General features: G+C 38.4%; 2 protein-coding genes across 6 annotated transcripts; one reads left to right on the forward strand and one right to left on the reverse strand.

The window, feature by feature from the left end:
- Nucleotides 1-26: 26 nt before the first annotated feature.
- Nucleotides 27-6,674, reverse strand: hsp90b1 (heat shock protein 90, beta (grp94), member 1). Its single transcript, XM_073871725.1, has 18 exons — nt 6,510-6,674; nt 5,538-5,640; nt 5,100-5,241; nt 4,859-4,975; nt 4,381-4,714; nt 4,192-4,301; nt 3,950-4,075; nt 3,744-3,860; nt 3,512-3,649; nt 3,340-3,417; nt 2,401-2,466; nt 1,956-2,225; nt 1,601-1,846; nt 1,388-1,524; nt 860-938; nt 603-758; nt 423-521; nt 27-299 (listed from the first exon to the last, which is right to left on the reverse strand). The coding sequence occupies exons 1-18, from the start codon at nt 6,556-6,558 to the stop codon at nt 273-275; spliced, it is 2,394 nt and encodes a 797-aa protein (XP_073727826.1). The 5' UTR covers nt 6,559-6,674; the 3' UTR covers nt 27-272.
- A 198-nt stretch (nt 6,675-6,872) lies between these two features.
- LOC129432407 (tetratricopeptide repeat protein 41) lies at nt 6,873-21,937 on the forward strand. Of its 5 annotated transcripts, none has more exons than XM_073871637.1 (15): nt 6,873-7,966; nt 8,113-8,213; nt 8,896-9,063; nt 9,148-9,366; nt 10,858-11,021; nt 11,140-11,605; nt 11,706-11,942; nt 13,766-13,937; nt 14,048-14,202; nt 14,594-14,718; nt 14,862-15,051; nt 15,163-15,313; nt 19,560-19,709; nt 19,798-19,919; nt 20,055-21,937. In XM_073871637.1, exons 1-15 carry the CDS (start codon nt 6,972-6,974, stop codon nt 20,183-20,185), a joined length of 3,546 nt encoding a protein of 1,181 aa, XP_073727738.1. In that variant the 5' UTR covers nt 6,873-6,971; the 3' UTR covers nt 20,186-21,937. The 5 variants fall into 5 exon arrangements, 4 of the variants coding, with proteins under 4 accessions (XP_073727738.1, XP_073727761.1, XP_073727798.1 ...); XM_073871660.1 differs by having other exon boundaries at nt 19,620-19,709; XM_073871697.1 differs by having other exon boundaries at nt 7,890-8,025.
- Nucleotides 21,938-21,990: the final 53 nt, after the last annotated feature.

Below are 21,990 nucleotides of genomic sequence, written 5' to 3' on the forward strand. Positions count from 1 at the left end.
TGAAATGTCAGAAGACCACACACAAATCCCTTTCCGGAAACATTTAATGGTTCAATGGACAGGAGTCAGCACTCCATAACTGGGTCAGTTAAATATTAACAAATTTACAATCATGGAGGAATGTAAAAAAAGAAAAACAACAACACAAAAGCAAGTGCCTTAAAAAACCCAGTCCCCATTCCCCCAACCCACCCATATAGAGAGAAGAACCAGTCATGTTGTCATCTTCACTCTGCATCACAGTCCAAAGCCCCGCCCCCTCTCACACAGCTTTACAACTCATCTTTGCTTGTGGATTCCTTAAACAGATGCAAATACACAGGTTTAAGCATATGCCCATTTTAAGTGACATTATATACACACACTGGTATCTTATTTTTGATAACACTTTGGGACACTAGTGGACTGAACAGCATACTCACCGACTCTTCCTCTGCATCATCTGCCTGGACCTCCTCTTCATCCTCAGCCTCTGCATCTTCTGCTGGTTCTTCAGGTTCCTCCTCTGGTTCTTCCTCTACCTACAAACAGACATGACAGTTGAACATTAAGCAACGCTTCACGTAAACATTGAGCACTTCATTGAGGCATAGCGGACGTACCTGTTCATCGAGGTCTACGTTCATGCTAAGCCGGAGCATACGCTCTATCCTGTCTCCGTAGGCTTTGGTATCTGCAAGCTGGTAACCGGAACGCAACGTGGCGGTCTCAAAGAGCACCACGGCCAAATCTGCAGCTGTCTGGTCCTCAGCATCAGCCTACAAAAGCAGGCCAAAAATATATTGGAACTGTGCAGATTTTGATATTGGCAATATTTAACCAAATCAGAATACAAAAGGGAACCAGAATAATGACTTACATTGACTCTCTTTAACATTTCTTTAATGAGAGGATGTTTAGGGTTGATTTCCAGTGTCTTCTTTTGACTTGCATAATAACTAGAAGGAAAAAGCTTGTAGATTTAGAACAATAAAATAAAACAGTACAACAGCCATATTGCAAAGTTGCAGTTATTGGTGATTTGCATTAGCTATCATGCATAAATATTGGGCGTTGTGTTTGGCCTGGCAGTGCATGTGGTGTGAATGTTTAATGTTTGTATTTAACATTTTTCAACTTAAATATTGTTCCTGTAGCTCAGCATTGCGTTAGCAGTCCAAAGGGTCATGGGTTCGATCCCAGTGAACACACAATGATAAAACTTGAATTCCCTTAAGTTGCTTTGGATAAATACATCCATGCAAATACATCCATGTACATAATAGTTAGAGATTTAAACACCTTTAAACTCAAAATTATGAAACCATAGTGGAATTTTTTCATGAAAAAAGCTTGTACATTAATGGATTTGCACTATGAGCGTTTTTGACAGGCTTAAGAAACATACTTTGTGGAAATGTCTTTTCCTGTCTGGTAAGCCTGAGCCTTCATGATCCGTTCCATGTTGCCAGACCATCCATACTGACTAGCAACCAGAGCGCAGGGAGAGCTGGTCAGTCTCTGAGACAAAACGGCCTTCTCAATCTGAAACAAGAAATACATTTTTACAACTTTTGCAATTTTTAAACACCAAAATAAAACAAAAGGAAACAAGTCATACTTTGTCCTTCAGAGCCTTGTCTTTCATCCACGTGGTAAGGGGTTCAAAATCTTTTTCCAGGGCTTCCCTCTTCTCCTTGGCCTTCTCGCTCTCATCGAACTTCACGCCTTCCTTCGCCACATTCTGGAACCGCTTGCCATCGAACTCAGGGAGGGCCTGGATGCAGTACTCATCCACAGGCTCGGTCAGATAGATGACCTCATACCCCTTCTTTAGAAGTTTCTCCACAAATGGAGAAGCCTCAGCCTAAAATGAAAGAACATACGATTGGGAAATGACGTTGGAGGCACGGTCATGTGAAACAGCATTTTAGTGTAGTTTAATGGCATATTAAGACAACTATCTCATGTTTAGCCTCCTGCTTGTTGGTTCCAGCCATAAAATAGATCTTGTCCTGCTTCTCCTTCATTCTCTCCACATACTGCTCCAGGCTGGACAGTACAGACTCGCTGTGGGAGGTCTGGAAGCGGAGCAGCTTGGCCAGACGGGTTCTGTTGGAGTGATCCTCAATTACTCCCAGCTTGATGTTGGTGCCGAACTCCTTCCAGAATTTTTCATTGTACTGCTCCTCTGCAATCTTCTTGATCATGTCCAGTGTCTTGCGCACCAACTTCTTGCGAATAACCTGCAGAGAAACCAACTTTCATCTTTACCGGTTCTAATGCACGAGAGTAAAAAGTCTTGTTCAGCTCTTTAATGCATGATTTTATAGCAGTTAGTTACAATCCTCTTTGATCATTCAGTAGTTTGTGCTGTGTGTCTAAGCAAAAGGCATTAGTATGCAAAATTGTGAGTTTTACCTTAAGCAGTTTGTGTTGCTGTAGAGTCTCTCTGGACACATTCAGTGGCAGATCATCAGAGTCCACCTGAGGCACAATATCAGACGTTCAGTTCAATTCACCAAACAATTCTCGAAAATCTAAATCAGTGGTCGCCAACCCATTGATCCATGAGATCCCACAAGAAAAAAAAACTAAGGTCCAGGCCCAGACCATCAGGATCAGCAGAACAATTTCTGGCAGCCTGGAGACTAATTTGCTCTGCTGCCAGTTAGCCGCTTTATGGCTTTTATGTACCAGTCACATTTTCTGAATTTAGCATTTAACAGAAAAACTGTGTGGATCTAATGTACGATATGGAGTGAAAATTGCATCAATACTTATAATCGTTTATCCAATCACCATAAATTCCCCTTGCCTCAGAAATGTGAATACGCATGGGTCAGAGTTTACTTACAGGTGCACACATTCTCCGGTTAAGTTTTTTTCTATAGATCGCATCATTTGCATTGAAACTGGCGTACACAGGTTTTCAGACTCATTTTGTGCGTACACACGCTTTTAAAATGAGGCCCCTGGCCACAATGCGCATGTTAAGTTTTAATTTTGAGAAAAAAGTTTCTCATTATTTTGAGATACCAAGTCATTATGATGATCAAGTTTATCATTGTTATAACTTACTGACTTTTGTTAAGTGTGTTAAAAACTGTGTCAATCAATGATGCATGTTTTCCCCTAAATATTTTTGAGTTTTCTTGGAATTCAAAAATTGGATCAAGGCATTTTATGTAATTCAAATATAATTATGCCAAATAAAACGCTTCAAGTTTAGGTTTAGTCTGGGCCCTTTAATAGGTAGATCTTGCCTTTCATCAAGACCGAAGTTGGGGATCTTGGGCTTAAAAAGGTTTGTGACCACTGATCTAAATGGTGACTATAGAGGCAGACTGCAAAACTTACAACGCCTTTAATGAAGTTGAGGTACTTGGGCATCATGTCGTGAAAGTCATCCGTGATGAAGACTCTACGCACAAACAGCTGAGAGAAAAGAGAACGAGTCAGCCAAACTGGGTACAATCGAAAACGTAAAAGGACACACTGCTTCATCCACCTAAAGCCTGTTAAAAATTACCTTAATGAAGTCATTCTTCTTGGTACCATATTCATCAAAAAGGCCTCGTGGTGCAGCTGCGGGAATAAAGAGGATAGACTTAAAGGTGACCTCGCCCTCAGCAGTGAAGTGGATGTGACTCAGGGGGTCATCAGTGTCCTGAAACAAAAAACAGAATGCAACTCAAACTGATCCATAATGCAAACAAAAACCTTAAGAGATGATTAAGTTTATACAGCACATTTTAACTCACCCTGGAGAAGGTCTTGTAGAAAGCTTTGTATTCATCTTCTTCAACTTCTTTTGCATTTCTCTGCCAAATGGGCTTAATATCATTCATCAGCTCCCAATCCCAAACGGTCTTCTCCACCTAAGAACATTGAATCATTCATTAAATTATCCACATGGAGTTTTTAGCACACACACACTATATACACAGGTCTGGTTAATTTTTTTTACCTTCTTTGTCTTAGGTTTTTCCTTATCATCTTCCTCTTCCTCAACCTCAGCTTCATCTTCTGTGGCATCTTCCTTCTCTGCCTCAGCTGCCTCTTCCTCGTCAATGGGTTCCTCTACGGTCTCAGTCTGATAAATGGAAAGAACAAACCAATGTCTTAAATGTTTGTTTCTTTAAAGCAATAACACTGGCGAGTTTCCAGCCAGAGAATTTGTAGACCTGACATCCAAGATGACACACTGACCTTGCTGCTCCATACGTAAATGGGGAAGTTGATGAACTGAGAGTACTTCCTCACTAGGTTTTTAATGGTCTCCAGCTCAAGATAGTCTGAGGCTTCCTCTTTCATCACCAACGTAATAAAACATGACTTCTTTAGTAGATGCAACATTAATAATGCAGTGTTTTAACATCTTTATAATAGTCAACACTCACGTAATAGTGGTGCCTCTGCCCAGAGTGTCTCCACGAGGATCCTCAATGACGGAGAACTCATTGGAATCAGACTCCCAGATGTGCTGGCTGTCGTTGTTGTGCTTGGATGTGACAATGACTTTATCAGCTACAAGGAAGGCAGAGTAGAAGCCCACACCAAACTGGCCAATGAGCTCAGACGTGGACTGACCCTCATCCTGCATTTCTGTCATCTTGCTGAGGAACTCGCTGGTTCCGGACTTGGCAATGGTACCAAGGTTTTTCACCAGTTCTTCTTTGGTCATGCCAATACCAGTGTCAGTGATGTGAAGCATGTTCTTCTCTTTGTCAGACTGGGGGAAAATGAATGGATGTTTGAATTTACAATGCAAATCTAAGAGATGATAGTTTAACAACAGTCCAGTCAGTGGAAATTCAGTGGTGAGGTACAAGCTGGGCCTAAACAAATAATATTTTTAGCATCCAACTAAACACACCTTGATTTTAATAGTAAGCTCTTCATTTCCAGCAAGGGCATCTTCATTAGTCAGGGACAGCAACCGGATCTTATCAAGGGCGTCGGAAGCATTAGAGATCAGCTCTCGAAGGAAGATCTTAAAGTTGGAGAAAAACAAAAATTAGCGTCGCATGAAGCCTTCAGTACAGTTTTAAATCCTGAACATAGCCCAGTCCTCTACAACCATTTCACCCAAATTATGAGTGAAAAAGCCAACTCACCTCCTTGTTCTTATATAGAGAATTGATGATCAATTTCATCATTCTGTTCACTTCTGCCTGGAACACGTGCTTTTCTGCTTTCTCACGAATTTCTTTAATTTGTGAGGCGTTCAGTCCATCTAGTTGGATGGCCTCTTCCTCCCTCTTAAAGATCAGATTAAATCATAAGAGGTTTGTTCGTAACATGTTTGTTCCTCCGTGGACTCATTATTGTTTACCCTTGAGTGTGGATCAAGTCACATGAAAGCATCAACCAGATGTCTGTACACCCATTGGGAATCATGCATGACGCTTAAATTAAATACATCGAAATGCAACTTTAATGGATAAACAGATGTGTTTTAAGCCACAAATTATTTCCCACTTTAAGGTCAGATGGAAGACAAAATAAATGTAAAAAATAAATCAATGTCAAATTCAAATGTCTACAATACAAACCTCTGAACAACTTCATCATCTGTGCGAGATCCATCACGGCTTTTTCCAAGGTCCTCCTCCACTGTGCCGTCAACATCAACATCATCATTAGCTTTCACAGAGGCAAATGCAAAACATCAATCATTAATATCAGATAATAAACTCTTACATTTTTTGTCTGTATGAATACCTGATGGTACAAACAGAAACATAAGCTAAACAGGGTCCATTAAGTTATTCAATAACTGCATGAGACACTATTACTGTGATTGACATGGGTGTTGGATCATTATGCATTAATATGCATGGCCTGTGCAGGCATTTTAGGGTGAAATCTGACTAAATTTGCCCAAATGAGGTTTTATTATTTATCAACAGAATTTAGCAAACTCTTGACTTGTGTGTATAATTGTTTAAATGAAACATCAAAAGACCCTCAACTGGACAACAACGTTCAAGGCCTTGAAATGACAGTCCAAGCACGCTGATTCACAATCCAACGTTATTTTCTTCCTAAAATTGCATTGCATTCAATGAAGAAGATTTTTAGGATTTAATACAGGACATATAGCCTATGATAACTAATAGTGTGTTTGCAGATGTAACGTTAATGTGATTTAGAATGAAATTAATTCATTTTATGACCTGAAGTTCTTATATTAAAAATAAGCACAATAAAACTACACAATTACCACAAACGTAAAAACCCACACACATATCACGAAGTAGAATCCAGATAAATCTTAAAGAAACTTCCAGAAGCACATGCAAGTCAGATCCATTCTCCATCTTTTATTTCCTGTTCTAAACCATCGTTGCAAGATTATCTCCATGTTAAAATATATACATTTTCAAAATAAAATGTAATCTTAACTTCAACATAACAGCAGCATTATTGTCAACACAAAAGCTTGGTCAAGTTCAAACTAAGATAATCCAACTGCATAATCCATAAACCATGCTTTTTACGGCCATTTAATAACTATACTTCACCAAATGCAAAAAGTGCACAGAGGAGACCAATAATCCACAGCCGCCTCATTGTTTTTGGAAGGAAAAACAGCTTATAAATGAGACTAAATAGGATATTGCTGCTTTAAAGTCAAAACCGCGATCCCCACGCCTCAATAAACCCTATGCAGTGCGTGGATGGAGACTGAGTAGTTGGCTTTATGAACTCCCTCGTTCCGAGGCGGTGTCTAGCTGCTCCGAGCCAATCGCTGCACCCCACGCACAACACCGCACCAATCAGAGAGCTGTCCGCAGCTGGCGTGCTCCAATCACCGCCTTACATGTCCGATTTTTACACGGTCTAATCGTGGCTCGCGTTGATTGGCTCGACGGGATGCCAGTTCATCGAGGGAGCGATTTCGTCATAGAGTTCGACAGCTGATCTGGGGACGGGGTGCGGAATGTTTGGTGTTTAAAGCGGGTTGCAGGGAATTTAACGAACTGATGCTGAATCAGATTTACGTCGCTTGCAACCTTGAATTGCTATTGTTATGCACACACGGATATTGGGGTTACCTTAACAACCGGTTGTCATGGTGTAGACCACAAGCTTCACAGATCGTTGGTTCACCTAACATAACACAAACTGATTTGAATTTGTTATTTTTGTTGCAGTGTTTTATAAACACTGGACATTTCAATGACTGGATTTTTTTATATTTTTCTTTGTTGAATATAAGTCTAGATGTAAGTACAACTAATGCAATAAATATGCAACGAATAAACTACCAAGAAACAAAGAAGGTAAGATCTGCCAGCCAATACCTGGCGTGTCCTCTTCGGCCTTATATGTGCTATGTTCAAGGTGAGCTACAGCAAGAGATGTCTTACCTTAGGTCAAAGGTGTTCCCCTACCTGGATTCGCTTTGCCTGACCAGAGGCACCTGTTTCCGACCCGTGGACTTGCAGCAAAGCAAAGAGGAAGGAGATGAAGATGATGACAATGGTGAACGTTGCATCAAAGGTCATGTAGATGAACACAGCTTCCAAACAACCCATGAGCCACCTACTCTCCCTGGTCAGCGGTTAAAAATCAGTCTGGATCTCATTGATCGGTCATCATTTTTTATTTGTCTTCTTGGACACAGATATGGTCAGTTTCTGCAAGAGGAGAATGGGTCCACTGACTTCCGACCGTGTTCTTTGTCCGAGGTGGCCAGAAGTTTACAAGTTGCTGCAATGAGCGGTTACCCTTGGGTCATGGAGGACGAGTATCGGACCTGTAGCCTGACAGAGCTAGAAATCATCAAGGCGGCATTTCATGACACACACAGAATCTGTTTCTTTTATTTTAAAGACTTTACACACCAGGACGATGTGGTTAATAGCAGCGATGACATGTTCTTATCCTTGAAAGAAATGTACATTGAAAGCCACAGTGTGAGACATCGAATGAGAAATCTTAAAAAAAGAATCATAGATCTATGTCTTCCTGTCAGGTTTGAGCGCGTGCAACCCAAAGTCTTGAAATAAAGATTTGATTATCAAAATGATAAATGTTAAGTTTAATTACATATAGAAATCAGATATATGACATCTTTGGTATTATTATGAATCCACTCATTTTCTTTTTACAATGTTACAGATTTTTCAGAAACCTGCATGAGCTTGGAATGATGATAAGGAAGGACTGGGAAGGGGTTATAAATCAGGTTTATGAAGATCCAAAATATCCTATTTATTCAGGTATGTGACAGTTACAACTCCTGATCAGTGTTTTGTTGTCTAATAAAATGTATTTTTATGTAAGGCAGAATAAGAGTCTTATCAGGGCCTTATTTCTGAAATAAGAATATGTATTTAATTAATTCTATATACAGTGTGTGTGTGTGCCAAAGTCTTTCTCCTTCTAGGAGTTTTCCCACAGGGTTTTCTTCCTAGGGTTTTTCATCCCATGGAGATTCAGCCAACATTGGCTTAACTTAGCACTTTCCTGTATATATATATAAATTATTACCACGCTCGCCAACATTGGCTTAACTTAGCACTTACGATACATTATTACTACGCTCGCTTGTACGGTTTATTATTAGTTGCTGTATTCTGCTTCTTATATTATCTATCGATTTTTCTGTGTTTTCCCCTACATGTATTCATGTAAAGCTGCTTTGAAGCATTAACAATTGTGAAAAGCGCCACATGAATTGAATTAGATTTGTTCTTTTTGCAATGGCAATGGTATAATGACCATTTATTTCTCAATTTCTTTATTACAAGTAAACCAGAAAATTCTGTTCTGTTCAGTTCTTAATAATGAGACCCAGAAATTATATATGAATGATCATTTAAAAAGACTTTCACACAGTATTTTATGTACAAACTTATAGGTAACATGTTTTATATTGTGCTGTGGTTATCTATTTTTCAGAAAGTCAAGATTTTTTTGATCTCCATTATCATAAGAGCCACGTCGGTGCATTGTGCAACTGGTTTGTGCCCTCAACACAAGCGACAGAAATACTGAATGAATTAAACACATTTGTGCAGTCTATAACTCGTGGCACAAAATCTAAGAGGTATTTGGGAAATCCAGAAGGTCATTGCAAGTGGTAAGATGACAAAAAAGTTTTTAATGATTAAGCATTTAGAAGGTCAGGCCCAAATGTTTATATACTTTCAGTGATCTTGGCAGCATTGAATCAAAAAAAGTCTGTGTTACTGATATGTGGTGAAAGAGGTTGTGGGAAGTCAACTCTGGCAGCATGGTGGCTACAGACCTTTTGCAGACTCAATCCAGATGTTCCAGTCATCTCTCACTTCTGTGGGACAAGCATGTCAAGCACTGATGTCAGATCTATATTGAGACAGTGGACGGCCGAACTTCGAAGAGTTCATTATGGTGAATTTACTTGAGAGAATTTACATAGAAATGAGAAATAATAAAAGAGTATGCTTTGTTGAATTCAATAGAAGTTTGAGTATGAATACATTGAGGATTCTTGTTTACAATACATGATGTTTTAAAAAATGTTATTATTAAAATTCTTTATTATACAAAGCCAATCTGATGATTTTGAAAATAGACTTGAAGACTAATATTTTGCAATTTTTTATTAAGAGATTAATTTGTGTTGCATGCAAGTTAAACTCTACACTCACCTAAAGGATTATTAGGAACACCTGTTCAATTTCACATTAATGCAATTATCTAATCAACCAATCACATGGCAGTTGCTTCAATGCATTTAGAGGTGTGGTCCTGGTCAAGACAATCTCCTGAACTCCAAACTGAATTTCAGGATGGGAAAGAAAGGTGATTTAAGCAATTTTGAGCGTGGCATGGTTGTTGGTGCCAGACGGGCCAGTCTGAGTATTTCACAATCTGCTCTGTTACTGGGATTTTCACGCACAACCATTTCTAGGGTTTACAAAGAATGGTGTGAAAAGGGAAAAACATGCAGTATGCGGCAGTATGCCTTGTTGATACTAGAGGTCAGAGGAGAATGGGCCGACTGATTCAAGCTGATAGAAGAGCAACTTTGACTGAAATAACTACTCGTTACAACCGAGGTATGCAGCAAAGCATTTGTGAAGACACAACCTTGAGGCGGATGGGCTACAACAGCAGAAGACCCCACCGGATAACACTCATCTCCACTACAAATAAAAAAAGAGGCTACAATTTGCACAAGCTAACCAAAATTGCACAGTTGAAGACTGGAAAAATGTTGCCTGGTCTGATGAGTCTCGATTTCTGTTGAGACATTCAGATAGTAGAGTCAGAATTTGGCGTAAACAGAATGAGAACATGGATCCATCATGCCTTGTTACCACTGTGCAGGCTGGTGGTGTAATGGTGTGGGGGATGTTTTCTTGGCACACTTTAAGCGCCTTACTGCCAATTGGGCATATGCCACGGCCTACCTGAGCATGTCCATCCCTTTATAACCACCATGTATGTACCCATCCTCTGATGGCTACTTCCAGCAGGATAATGCACCATGTCACAAAGCTCGAATCATTTCAAATTGGTTTCTTGAACATGACAATGAGTTCACTGTACCAAAATGGCCCCCACAGTCACCTGATCTCAACCCAATAGAGCATCTTTGGGATGTGGTGGAATGGGAGCTTCGGCCCTGGATGTGCATCCCACAAATCTCCATCAACTGCAAGATGGTATCCTATCAACATGGGCCAACATTTCTAAAGAATGCTTTCTGCACCTTGTTGAATCAATGCCACATAGAATTAAGGCAGTTCTGAAGGCGAAATGGGGTCAAACACAGTATTAGTATGCTGTTCCTAGTAATCCTTTAGGTGAGTGTATATAGCATGCTGTCACTTATCACAGAAAGTGATAGTACAGTTTGTGAATTTGTTTCTGCAGTTAACATTTTAGATTGGGATGGTATTTTGGAAAAAGGCACTGAGCTTGGACCTCTTTATCTAATGGTGCAGGCGTTCTCTGCAGCAGCCAATCTTGGGCCTTGTGTACTTTTAATAGATGGTGTTGACCTTTTGACAGAAACATTTGGACTCTCAGTTCAAGAGGTGATCTTTGAGTCAAGTCCATAATTTTCTTAAGCCATTCATTTATTTATTCAACTTAAAAATAAATGGAACTAAATAGTGAAATGTCCATAAATTATTTCTTTATTTTAATTCACAGGTGAAGGAACTCAGTTGGTTGCCAGATGCTCTACCTCCCCACTGTAAACTTATCATTACAACAACCTATACAGACCTAACTTGCAAAAGCCTCACTGCCAGGACTGATGTCCATACTCTCACTTGCCCCCATCTCTCTGATCCCAGCGTCCATCATAGTATTTTACTTAAACATCTGTCTTTACCTTGCAAAAAACTGCCAACCAATGTTTTGCAAAGAATGGGGTGTAAGAAGCTCTGTCACTCGCCAGCCTTTCTAGCTCTCTGTGGTACAGAGTTGCGGTCGTGTGGGGTGCAGAGAGAGAAAGAGCTCTTGGAGAAATACATAGACATTGATTCTATTCCAGAGCTTTGGGTGAAGGTCATTCTTCGCTGGGTGAAAGATTACAGTAGGTCTGCAACAACAGAAGCTATTAGTCCTTGTAAAGCCCCTGCGTCTATACCAAAAATTGCATCATTTAGAGAGGGTAAGTTTTAAGTAAAAAGTCTAAGAGAGTAAGTAAATCTAAATGTATTCAATAGAATAAAGTGTATGGCTTAAGAGTCTTTTTGTCTTCCTTTCTCCAGACCTGTCAGGCTGGGTATGGGACACACTATGCTTGCTTCAATTCTCTCATGCGGGTCTGACTGAGGTTGAGGTTCTGGCCCTTTTGAAAGATCTAGGCTACTGTGGAAATCTCAAAGTTCAGGTCCTGGAGTGGGCCAGACTGCACTCCGCTTTTTGGCCCTGGGTTCAGGAGAAAGCTAATGGTCATTTGACCATCATGCATCAGTCTTTTAGCCAAGCTATAAACATGTTGCTTGGTGAGGTTATATTTATGATTAGAGTTTTACCATAAAATAACAGAAAAATTTAAGGAGAGTGTCTCATGGTATTTCATGCATTCTGACCAAGAGGCAACCTTCCGATCTCTCTGATGAAGCCAATACAGAAGTGAATGATTGACATAGAATGATTGAACGGGGTATTTATCCTTGTTCTGGGATGTGACATGTAGACAAAAAAAGTTTTGTTTGGGTCTGTAACGCCTTAGAAGCTTCCTAAAAACCTCTCTCAGATAGCTCTATTAGGGTGGGGGATTTTAAACAAGTGGTTTTGCACCTATTTGGCTCCCCCTACTGGCTTAACTTGCAGTCTCATTACTGATTGGCTGACTTTGCTGCCACTCAAAAAATGTAGGCAATTATTTTAAAGTGGAGGGGCAGTTAGATGCCTGTGATGTCATAAGCATCAGTTTTTCAGATTGGGACGTTTTCTGGCTGACATTTCTAAAAGAGGAATTTCTATGAGACTGAGATGTTTAGCATTTTTAGCACTTTTTGTATGTTTGTGAATGTGGGTAGACTACCATTATTCAACAAAGACAAGGTAAAAATGTTTTTTCATTCTCTGTCCTCTTTAAACTGCAATTCATCGATTGGCTCCAAAAGGGAGTCAATTCCCATAGACCTCCATGTTAAAAATAATGACCTCAATGTTGAAAATAATATGTTTACAGTCTGGTACAAAAATAGTTTTTGGTTTGTAAAGCTAAGTTTGCCCTTCATGACAACTGTGAGGGGGGTGAATTTTTATGTCACTTCTCTGTTTCGATTATATTAAAGAGTAACTAAAGCCTAAACCAACTTTTTTTAGTTAATGATCTGTAAGAATGATGCTTTATTAGTGCTGTTCATTTATTTTAGTAAGTTTTTTGACATTTGGATATAAAGTGTTTCAATACTACAATATATGGTGTAAAAACGTCTGAGTGCTGCCCTCTTCAGGTTGAACGGTGGCTACTGCAGTTGAATTTTCCTATTGGATGTTGGGTCCAAAAAATAACTCGTGACGTAAGCAGGTTTAAGCTCACCACGCCCTTGTTACGATCTCACCACACACTTGGTAACGTTACGAGCTTAGTTCTTCCCCTCTATCTCTGTTGTGATCTTCCCACTTTTCTTGCATTTTTCAAATATTGCCAGTGGGTGGAGTCAGGCTCTGAACAGGGGTTTAGTTACGCTTTAAGCCATAAACTTCTGCAGAATTAAGGGCGTGGCCACTTGAGTGAGGGGTGAACGGCCACTGCTGTCACTAGACTCGCGCTAGGCGAGCGTGGTTTCAGCAACCAGACACCATTTTTTATTACAGTCTATGATTCTGACTTATTAGCACAGTTAAAGACTTGGATTCCTCATACTAAACATGGGCAAAGTTTTAAACAATCAATGGTCGTATGACGGAGAATTTTTGTGCTAAATGCATTTCGTCAGCGTTTGTAAAAGTTTCAGAAAGTTTTCTTGATTACTGATTCTGTTGCGCAAGGAATGCTGTATGTACAGTGGAAGTCCTTATATTCTTCACCCAGAATAGCGCATGCACACACGACACGAAATCAACGTCACCAAAGAAGTTCTTTATGAGGGAAAATTAAGCTTGCCTTTCCAAACCAACACAACAATCTAAACAGTCCCTGGTCATGTTTTACTTTCATACAATGAAAAACAGCGATGTGAACAATAATTTTGAAAAGACATGAGGCTAAGTATTTTCTTATGAGGGTGCACTAAGTATTCCTTTAATATTAACCTAAACTATATACATTTCAGTATTAGAGAACACATATTTTCTTCTGTTCTATTTTAAGGTTCAAGGTGTCAGATTAAGAGTCAAAATGACTACCATCGGATCCTTGCTGACTTTTTTCAGAAGTCCAGTTTGCAACTTTGTTCCTGGGTACGAAAGATGGAAGAGATTCCCTGGCACCTGATGCAGATTGGCTCATTCAGCGAGCTACACAGTTTCCTCAGCAATTTAGTGTAAGATGATTGTAAATGTAATCATGAAAGCATAGTTTATATCAATGTCTTGTTTTTGATGTTGGCATTATTAGCTTCTCAAATGCAAAGATAACATATACTTTTCATAGTACAACAGAGGCTCTGTCAAGCAGCCTGAAGCAGCACCCACAGCTGATAACTGATGTTGTTCATTATTGGGCACTACTAAGGGAGAAAGGTTTTGAGCCTGCTTCTTCTTTTCACAATCTGATGGTTCTGTGTTGTAGAATGGAAAGTCTTGATGGTAAGCAGATTTGTATCATCATGCAAATTACATTTGAAAATCACAAACCTCTGACTTGTTATGTCAACTCCTAATCTATACACTTTTCAACCTAGCATATGTCAAAAAGCGACAAACCCAGTGTTGGGTTAAATAAAACTCAGATTTTTTTATATTTAAGCCAACAATGGGTTAAAATAACTCGGCATATTGCAACTCAGTGCGCTGGGTTTTCCCATTTTGACCAAACGCTGGGTTGAAAATTACCCAGCATTAAGTGAAGTGTAGAATGTATTAGATTATTTAAATAATATAACATTGAAATTTACCATGGTGTTGACAAACCATATTACTTTGTGTGATTAATTGCTTGACAAAATATATCGTAAAGGAGATATTTCTATATTTTTAGGTTCCTTTGCAAATCACATCAGCACATGGAAGTTATCACTGTTCTGCTCAAATGTTCTCCTCTGTTTTGGTGAGATCCATCGGGCAGAGGAGCTGTTACTACAAGCTGATCAAATTTTCCAAAAGGTAAAAATTAGGAAAACAAATAAAGTGCATGCGAAATACATTATCATAAACGATTGTAAGATATTTGTGTAGTCTAGATGTATATAATTGTTTGTATTTTAAGCTCAAACAAGTAACGTTGGGATGATGGTTTGTTTCTGCAGGGCAGATGGAAAGCTGAGGAGCTTGATAAAGACGTTTTGAGTTTACCACTAAAGGTGCAACATATGCTGGCCAATCTTTATGTTCAAATGCATCTGCTGAAGGATGCAAAGATGTATTGTTACAGGGGACTTGAGACAGCTCAGTACCTGGCAGCCCACCACAATAGCGCAGAAGTCAAACTGATAGTTGGTAACATATATTTCATCCTAAATTCAGTTAACTTTTATAAATAGACAAGCAGTTTGTCTATGCATGCAAACAGTATATGTAAAAACAAAAGACCCTAATCTGCTCTCACAGGACAGCTTCTGTGTCATCTGTGTCTGATATTGCGGCAAGATGGATGGCTATATGCAGTTCCAGAACTTTTGAAAGAGATCAGATCTGATAGATACACGTCTGCCCATCCTTATTCTGAAAGCACTGTGTTGCTGTTAAAGGCCATTCACAAGTAAGTAAGACAACAGAATGGTAACTTGTATGTTAAAGGTGCTGTAGAATGGAAAACAATTTTTACCTAGGCATAGATGAATAAGAGTTCTGTACTAGTCTGCATCCAAACACGATTGTTTCCTCCTTCTTATGTAAACCTTCTGCATGCAAAAGGCCGCTGGAAAACAATCCAATCTCAGGGCTCTCAAGTCTCACGCATTCACCGTGAGATACATGCATTTCAGTGAGTTCCCACGCCACACATTGTATTTTTCATGCTGAGAGGTATGAGAAAAATTATCCTGCTATATACAATTAATGGACAAGGCGCAGGCATACGCAGGGCAGTTCTGTCGAGTTTTTTAAGTGTGCTCAACTTTACGCAGCGCCCCAAGAACTGACAAACAGATGACATCAGAGTACCATGAGAAATCTTGCGGAGGAGGCTGATTTCAAATCGCTCTCGCGTTACTCTGATGTCATCCTACCAGGCAATCAGAAAGAAATGAGAAGTTTATAGTTAAATGATATTATCTCGGTGCAAGCTCGTTCGTTACTAACATGGATTTAATGGAGTGGAAGTTGGATGAGCAAGATCCTATGAATGCGGTAGATATAACCCATTTTGCATTTTGATTTTACAATTTCTGGACGAAATCATTGCCTTTGATCCAAGACAATGAAAGGTAATATTGGGGAATAAAGCCAAATTCGTGCTAAATTATTATTGATTCAGTCAAAAACTCCAACAGCTTTGCAACCAGAAGCTTTAGTTATGTGAAACTAAGGAAAGTACAAGAGGCTTCCTGAAATGAATGTAATAGAGATGCATTTCATTATTATTGCCCTTTCATCATTAAATGTTCTGCAATACTGTATGTGCACAGTAAGCTCAAGTTAAGAGTACAATTCCATAATCTACTTAAAGTGCTCTATTTTCATGTACTAATTCTGTACTTAATATAGCCTACATTTTTTTTTGTTCTTTAGTACATTAATATGAAATATGCTAAAATGTAATTTAAAAATTTATTTAGGTACCAATTGAAATAAAATTGAACCCATCTTTGTATGTAAGATGAGTACACGTTTACTTCAAGTGGTATACATTTTTGTAATACGAAATAGTATGTTGAATGCATTTCAGTTCATATTCATGACATCTCATTATAACATTATTTTTGGTATACTACACAACTAGGGCACTCTAAAGGAATAGTTCACCCAAAAAAATTCTGTCATCATTTTCTCACTCTCGTGTTGTTACAAACCCGTATAAATGTCTTTGTTCTGAAGAACATGAAGGAAGATATTTTTTGAGGAATGTTTGTTACCAAACCTTTAATGAGCCCAATTCACTTCCATAGTAGGAAAAAGAATACTATGGAAGTCAATGATGGGGCTCATTGACAATTTGTTTACAAAACATTAGGTGAAATTAAACTGATAGCAAAAACTTGAGAATTGGGTGGGGCCAAGGGGTCGCAAATACCCCCTCCCCTGACTGATGTAATCCCACTCCAAACTTTTGGTAAAACTTGAGAGCGCTGCAATCTCAATATAACACCAACTGTGACGTTACAGTCGAGATGTACGCCCCAACATTAAATTACACATTGAATTACAATGTTGTTACAATGCTAAATACAAAGTTGTGACTGCTGAGTTAGCACAAAAGACAGTTTCATCGGACGCACGTGCGGAAAGCAATACACATTTGGTCCAAACTTAACTTCCGCTTTCAGTTTTTTTAATGGTCTGACTAGTTGCTAAACTGAACTCTTGAACAAATTCCTCGTCGAAAATAACAAATGTTTTGGTTTCCTTTAGGTTGATTCATTTAGGTAATCCAAATGTTTATTTTGCTTGTTATATAATTAAACTCTGTTTAAAGTACTTTGTTGTTATTGATTCTTAGCGGAGTTTACCGGAAGCTACTTGTGGACCACGAAAGCCGCTTGTTTATGTTGTTACTGCTAAAACTCTCTATGCTAGTTAATGCTATATGCTAGTCCCTGCTAAAAAAAACAATAGACACCATCACAGAAATTCATTTGGCTTTATTGGTTCTATTGGTAAGTATTGGTTCTACTGGTTCTATGTATTGGTTCTAAATAATGGAATATAGCCCAAAACACACTACAGTGTAGTGGTCTTAATGGTAAAAGCTAATGGTTCCTATTGGTATTTTAATGGAAACCATTAGAATTTTCTGTAATGGTTTTATTGTTTTTTTTCAGCAGGGAGTGTTTAGCTTGAAGTTCTATTAAAGTTACAGTTACATTTTGCTGGCCCATAATGAAAAAGCACACCTCTAAAATGTACCACTCAGAAACGTACCACTTTTACATATTTACATTTAGGCATTTAGCAGGTGCTTTTGTCTAAAGCGATTTTCAAAGATTAGGAAACAATAAAAGTGATGTGTCATAGGGAGACAATATTACAAAAGGTGCTTATAACAAGATACAAGATTTATTAATTCGTTAATTTATTCATTCATTCATTCATACCTGTTTGAGAGAAAAGAAAGAGTTAGTTTAGGTCTTGAAGATACAATGGTTTTTAATTGTTTTTGAATGTTACAAGTGATGTGGCGGACCGGATTGCAATAGGAAGGTAATTCCACCAGCAGGGAGAAGTGAAGGAGAATGAGGGGGAACGTGATTTAGTGCCCCTTTGTGAAGGTAACACAAGGCGCCACTCAGTTGCTGAACGTAAGGTTCTGGATGGGGTGTAGGAATGTATGAAGGTGTGAAAGTATGCTTGTACAGTCCCAGTGAAAGTTCTGTAAGTAGTAGCAACTTGTTCCTGATGCGCGCGTCAATTGGTAGCCAGTGGAGAGAGATAAAGAGCGGCGTTACATGAGCCTTTTTGGGCTCCTGGAAGATGAGCCAAGCAGCTGGGTTCTGAACCAGTTGAAGTGGCAATAGACCGTACAGGAAGGCCAGAAAGAAGAACATTGCAGTTGTCCAGCCTGGAGATTACAAGGGCCTGAATCGGAAGTTGTGCATGCTTTGTAAGATATGGCCGTATCTTCCTGATATTGTATAATGCAAAATGTCATGAACGCATTTTCTTTGCAATGTTATAAGAAAAAAGACATCAAAGACTACACCAAGGTTTCTTGCCGTTTTGAAAGGAGAAATAGTTGTGTTGCCAAGTTGAATGGATAGGTCGTGCTGTAGTGTGAGTTGTGCTGGAAAAACAAGCAACTCTGTCTTAGCGAGGTTCAGTTAGAGGTGGTGTTTCTTCATCCAAGCTGAGATGTCTTCTAAGCAGGCTGTAATGCAAGCTTCCATGGTGGGATCATCAGGGTGAAATGAGAAGATCTGTGTGTCATCAGCATAGAAGTGGTAGGAGAAGCTGTGTGCCTGTGTAATAGGTCCTAAGGATGTTGTGTAGATGGAAAAAAGGAGTGGACCAATCACTGATCCCTGAGGGACCTCAGTGACCATCTGTTGAGCTGTGGACCACGCACCCTTCCACAAAACCCTGAAAAATCTTTCGGAGAGATACGATTTGAATCATTGGAGGGGAGAACCCGTGATCGGTATGATAAGGTGGCAAGTAAGACCTGATTATTGACTGTGTCAAAGGCTGCCAATAGGTCTAGTAAAATCAGAACCGAGGATTTGGATTCTGCCTTAGCTAGCCATAATGCTTCCGTGACCGCTAACAGCGCTGTTTCAGTGGAGTAGTTGCATTTAAAGCCTGACTGCTTGTAATCGAGCAGGTCATTCTGAGATAAAAAGGAGGATACCTGGTCAATGAAACGGAAGTAGTGAGACAGGTCTGTAATTGTCAGTAAGAAAGGGGTTTAACGTGACTTTTTTACCACTCCAACTCCACTTCCAATCTATGAATAACTGATTGTTCCCCAAATTCTGTATCTTTGTCTGATACAGGCTTAAACATAAGATCTGTTTACCCACACAAAGAGCCACTAAAGGAGCTGCTCTGTAAAACAGCTAATTAGAGCAGAGCTCAACATTATTATTCATGGCGATTTCAAATAAGGTAATAATAGACCATTTAATTATAGGGACAAATCCTAGGGTTGTAAATGGACATGTTAAACAGTTTTTGGATAATTTTTGCACTTAATAAAGCCACAAACCTTTTATGTAGATATCAAAAAACAATGTAACATATTGTATCAATGCATTCTTTTGCACCTTTAATAAGTTGTGGTGGATTGCAGACTCCTAAATTTGAGCATTGTACTGTATAGATAAAGATAAAAATTTTATTTGTCATGTCAGACTGAGTCTTAATGAGACCCAAACAGCTGAGAAATGCCTCCAATCTGCCCTGGCCATCAGGAGACGCTGGTATGGTTCTGACCATCCACTGGTGGGAGAAGTGGAGGAGATCCTTGTAGACCTCTGGGTTGACACTCAGTCAGACACAGAGTGAGAGATGACCTTATTGTTATATTGATCTTTTTCATTAGCCTCTATTTTTCATCACACCTGATGTCATGTCTTGATCTTCTCATAGTTGGGTACAGAGGAGGATCATTGAAATGTATCAGCATGTTTTAAGCATTAAAGAGACTGAGGCTCAGACATTTAAAACCATGAACCTGCAGCACAATCTTGCTGTCATTCTGGTGAAGTTTGGTGAGTAACCGAATTGCCTTGTTTGCTTTTACTACTGTGCATGAGAGGTTTGTATAAAATTGGATTGTGTTGTGAATGAGAAAATGTGGACACTATGTGTGTCATGGATTTTGCCAATTATTTGGTTTTATCCAGGTAAAGTCCTACTGCGTAGCAGCAGTAAAGCAGAAAGGAGAGAGGGGCTGGATCTACTGGGTAGAGCTTCAGATATAAAGATTCGCTTCCTGGGCCCTGAGCATCCACACAACAGAGAGCTGGAGCAGTAAAGTTGCCGGTCTGCAAATGTCTTCTCACCCGGCCAGCTGGGTGGAAGGAGGAAGCTCTGAAGGGACAAAACCAGTAGATGAATGTTCATTTACATTTATTCCCTTAGCACATGCTTTTATCCAAAGCAACTTACAGTACAAATTCAACACTTTGTTTCACTCCTGTTCTATTCTGAGGTGGAATAGATAAACTTTGTACTAAAGCAAAGATCTTTTATATATTTACATTATATTTATTTACACCAAGAAATGTGAGTCTATTATAAACTGAATAAACAAAACTTGTTCCTGTTTTTGTTAAAAGCACAATATACATTTTGTTCTTATAAATAAAATGAACTAGAATATATTTGGGTATTTCTCAGATTACGGGCCAAATTGGGTTGCTGCAATTTTGAAAATTTAAATTCCAAATTTGACTAATTGGTATACATCAAATTATCAGTCCTTAAGTCAGGAGCGAAGTTATGAGCTTGGTTGAGACCATAAGATAAGGGAATATATGATTGTTTTGCCATTTTCTTAACTATGTTTAGTAAATGTGTCTTTACCCTCACATCATTAAATATATGTAAAAAAAAAAAAAAAACTTAAATGATAAATCAGGGCTTTTAAAACATTTTGTGGTTTTTTACATGTAATCTAATTTATCTCGAACTTAATGAGATTTTTATTTGCAAGATGAATTATAGTCATTTACGTATCTAAATTTCTGATTCATCAATCTACCCTGGCGTGGAATCTAAGCTTATTTTAAGTTAATGCCATACATCAAAACTTTCTAATAGTGATCATTTAGATTGTCCAACATTGTTAGAAATGTATAATTGTAGGATGATTTTCTAATTTATAAATAATTTATTGGCAAAAATATATATGGTGCTGGTAATGACACTTTTGTCAAAAAAACTAGCCTTACTAGCAAAGATGATGACTAAGCAAGTGTCGCTAGCTTTCTACATATATTATACACAATTTTAACTATTAAAGTGATACAAATACTTCAAAAATGTTTAAAAATACAGAAATACAACACATATGCTAATGACGCATAATAAGTGTACATGCCCAACACAAAGAATAAAGAGTAGATTTACTTACTTTTCTGGACATCAAGGCATCAGTCTTGCAGCTTGACATAGATGTGCTCCACTATGTCATTAGGTTACCATGGCTACCAAATAAACTTTTGATGAAAAAACAGTGGGAAAGTCCCTTTATGCATGTTGGTAATGACAGCTAAACCATGGCGACAGGTAGAAATTAAGCAAAATAAAGTACAAAATGCATATATATGCTTGTGCAGATAGTTTATTGGTTCAAGTTACATTTAATTCATATATGCATATATTTTTTATTAATTTGTGATAAATTAAGATATGGCACAACATATGAAAACTCTTGTGAAGGACAACACCAAAACATGTTGTTGTACCACAAAACACCAATAAAATGTGATAAAATTATTAGTAAGAGCAGCCATAAAAAAGTTCTAGGCTTGTTTTTATTTATATAATTAATGGTGCTCAAATTTATTAGATTTGATTAGTTTTTAATAGAATTACACCCTGTGGGCATAAATAGGCCCGAATTCTGGGAAATACCCAGATACAGTATATTTTTAATTCTTCAGTACTTTGGAAAACGTGTTGTATCTATTGTAGTATTATTTATCATTTTAATATACACACATTAATGTATATGTTGTATACTGTGAAGATTGCATTCACTTTTTTTACAGTAAAAAATATTGACACCTTTGCGTTTTTAATTCTTTACCATTTCAATTAATTTAAGACTTTTAT

The sequence above is a fragment of the Misgurnus anguillicaudatus genome, chromosome 1 (genome assembly GCF_027580225.2).
Source record: "Misgurnus anguillicaudatus chromosome 1, ASM2758022v2, whole genome shotgun sequence".
NCBI classification, from domain to species: Eukaryota; Metazoa; Chordata; class Actinopteri; order Cypriniformes; family Cobitidae; genus Misgurnus; species Misgurnus anguillicaudatus.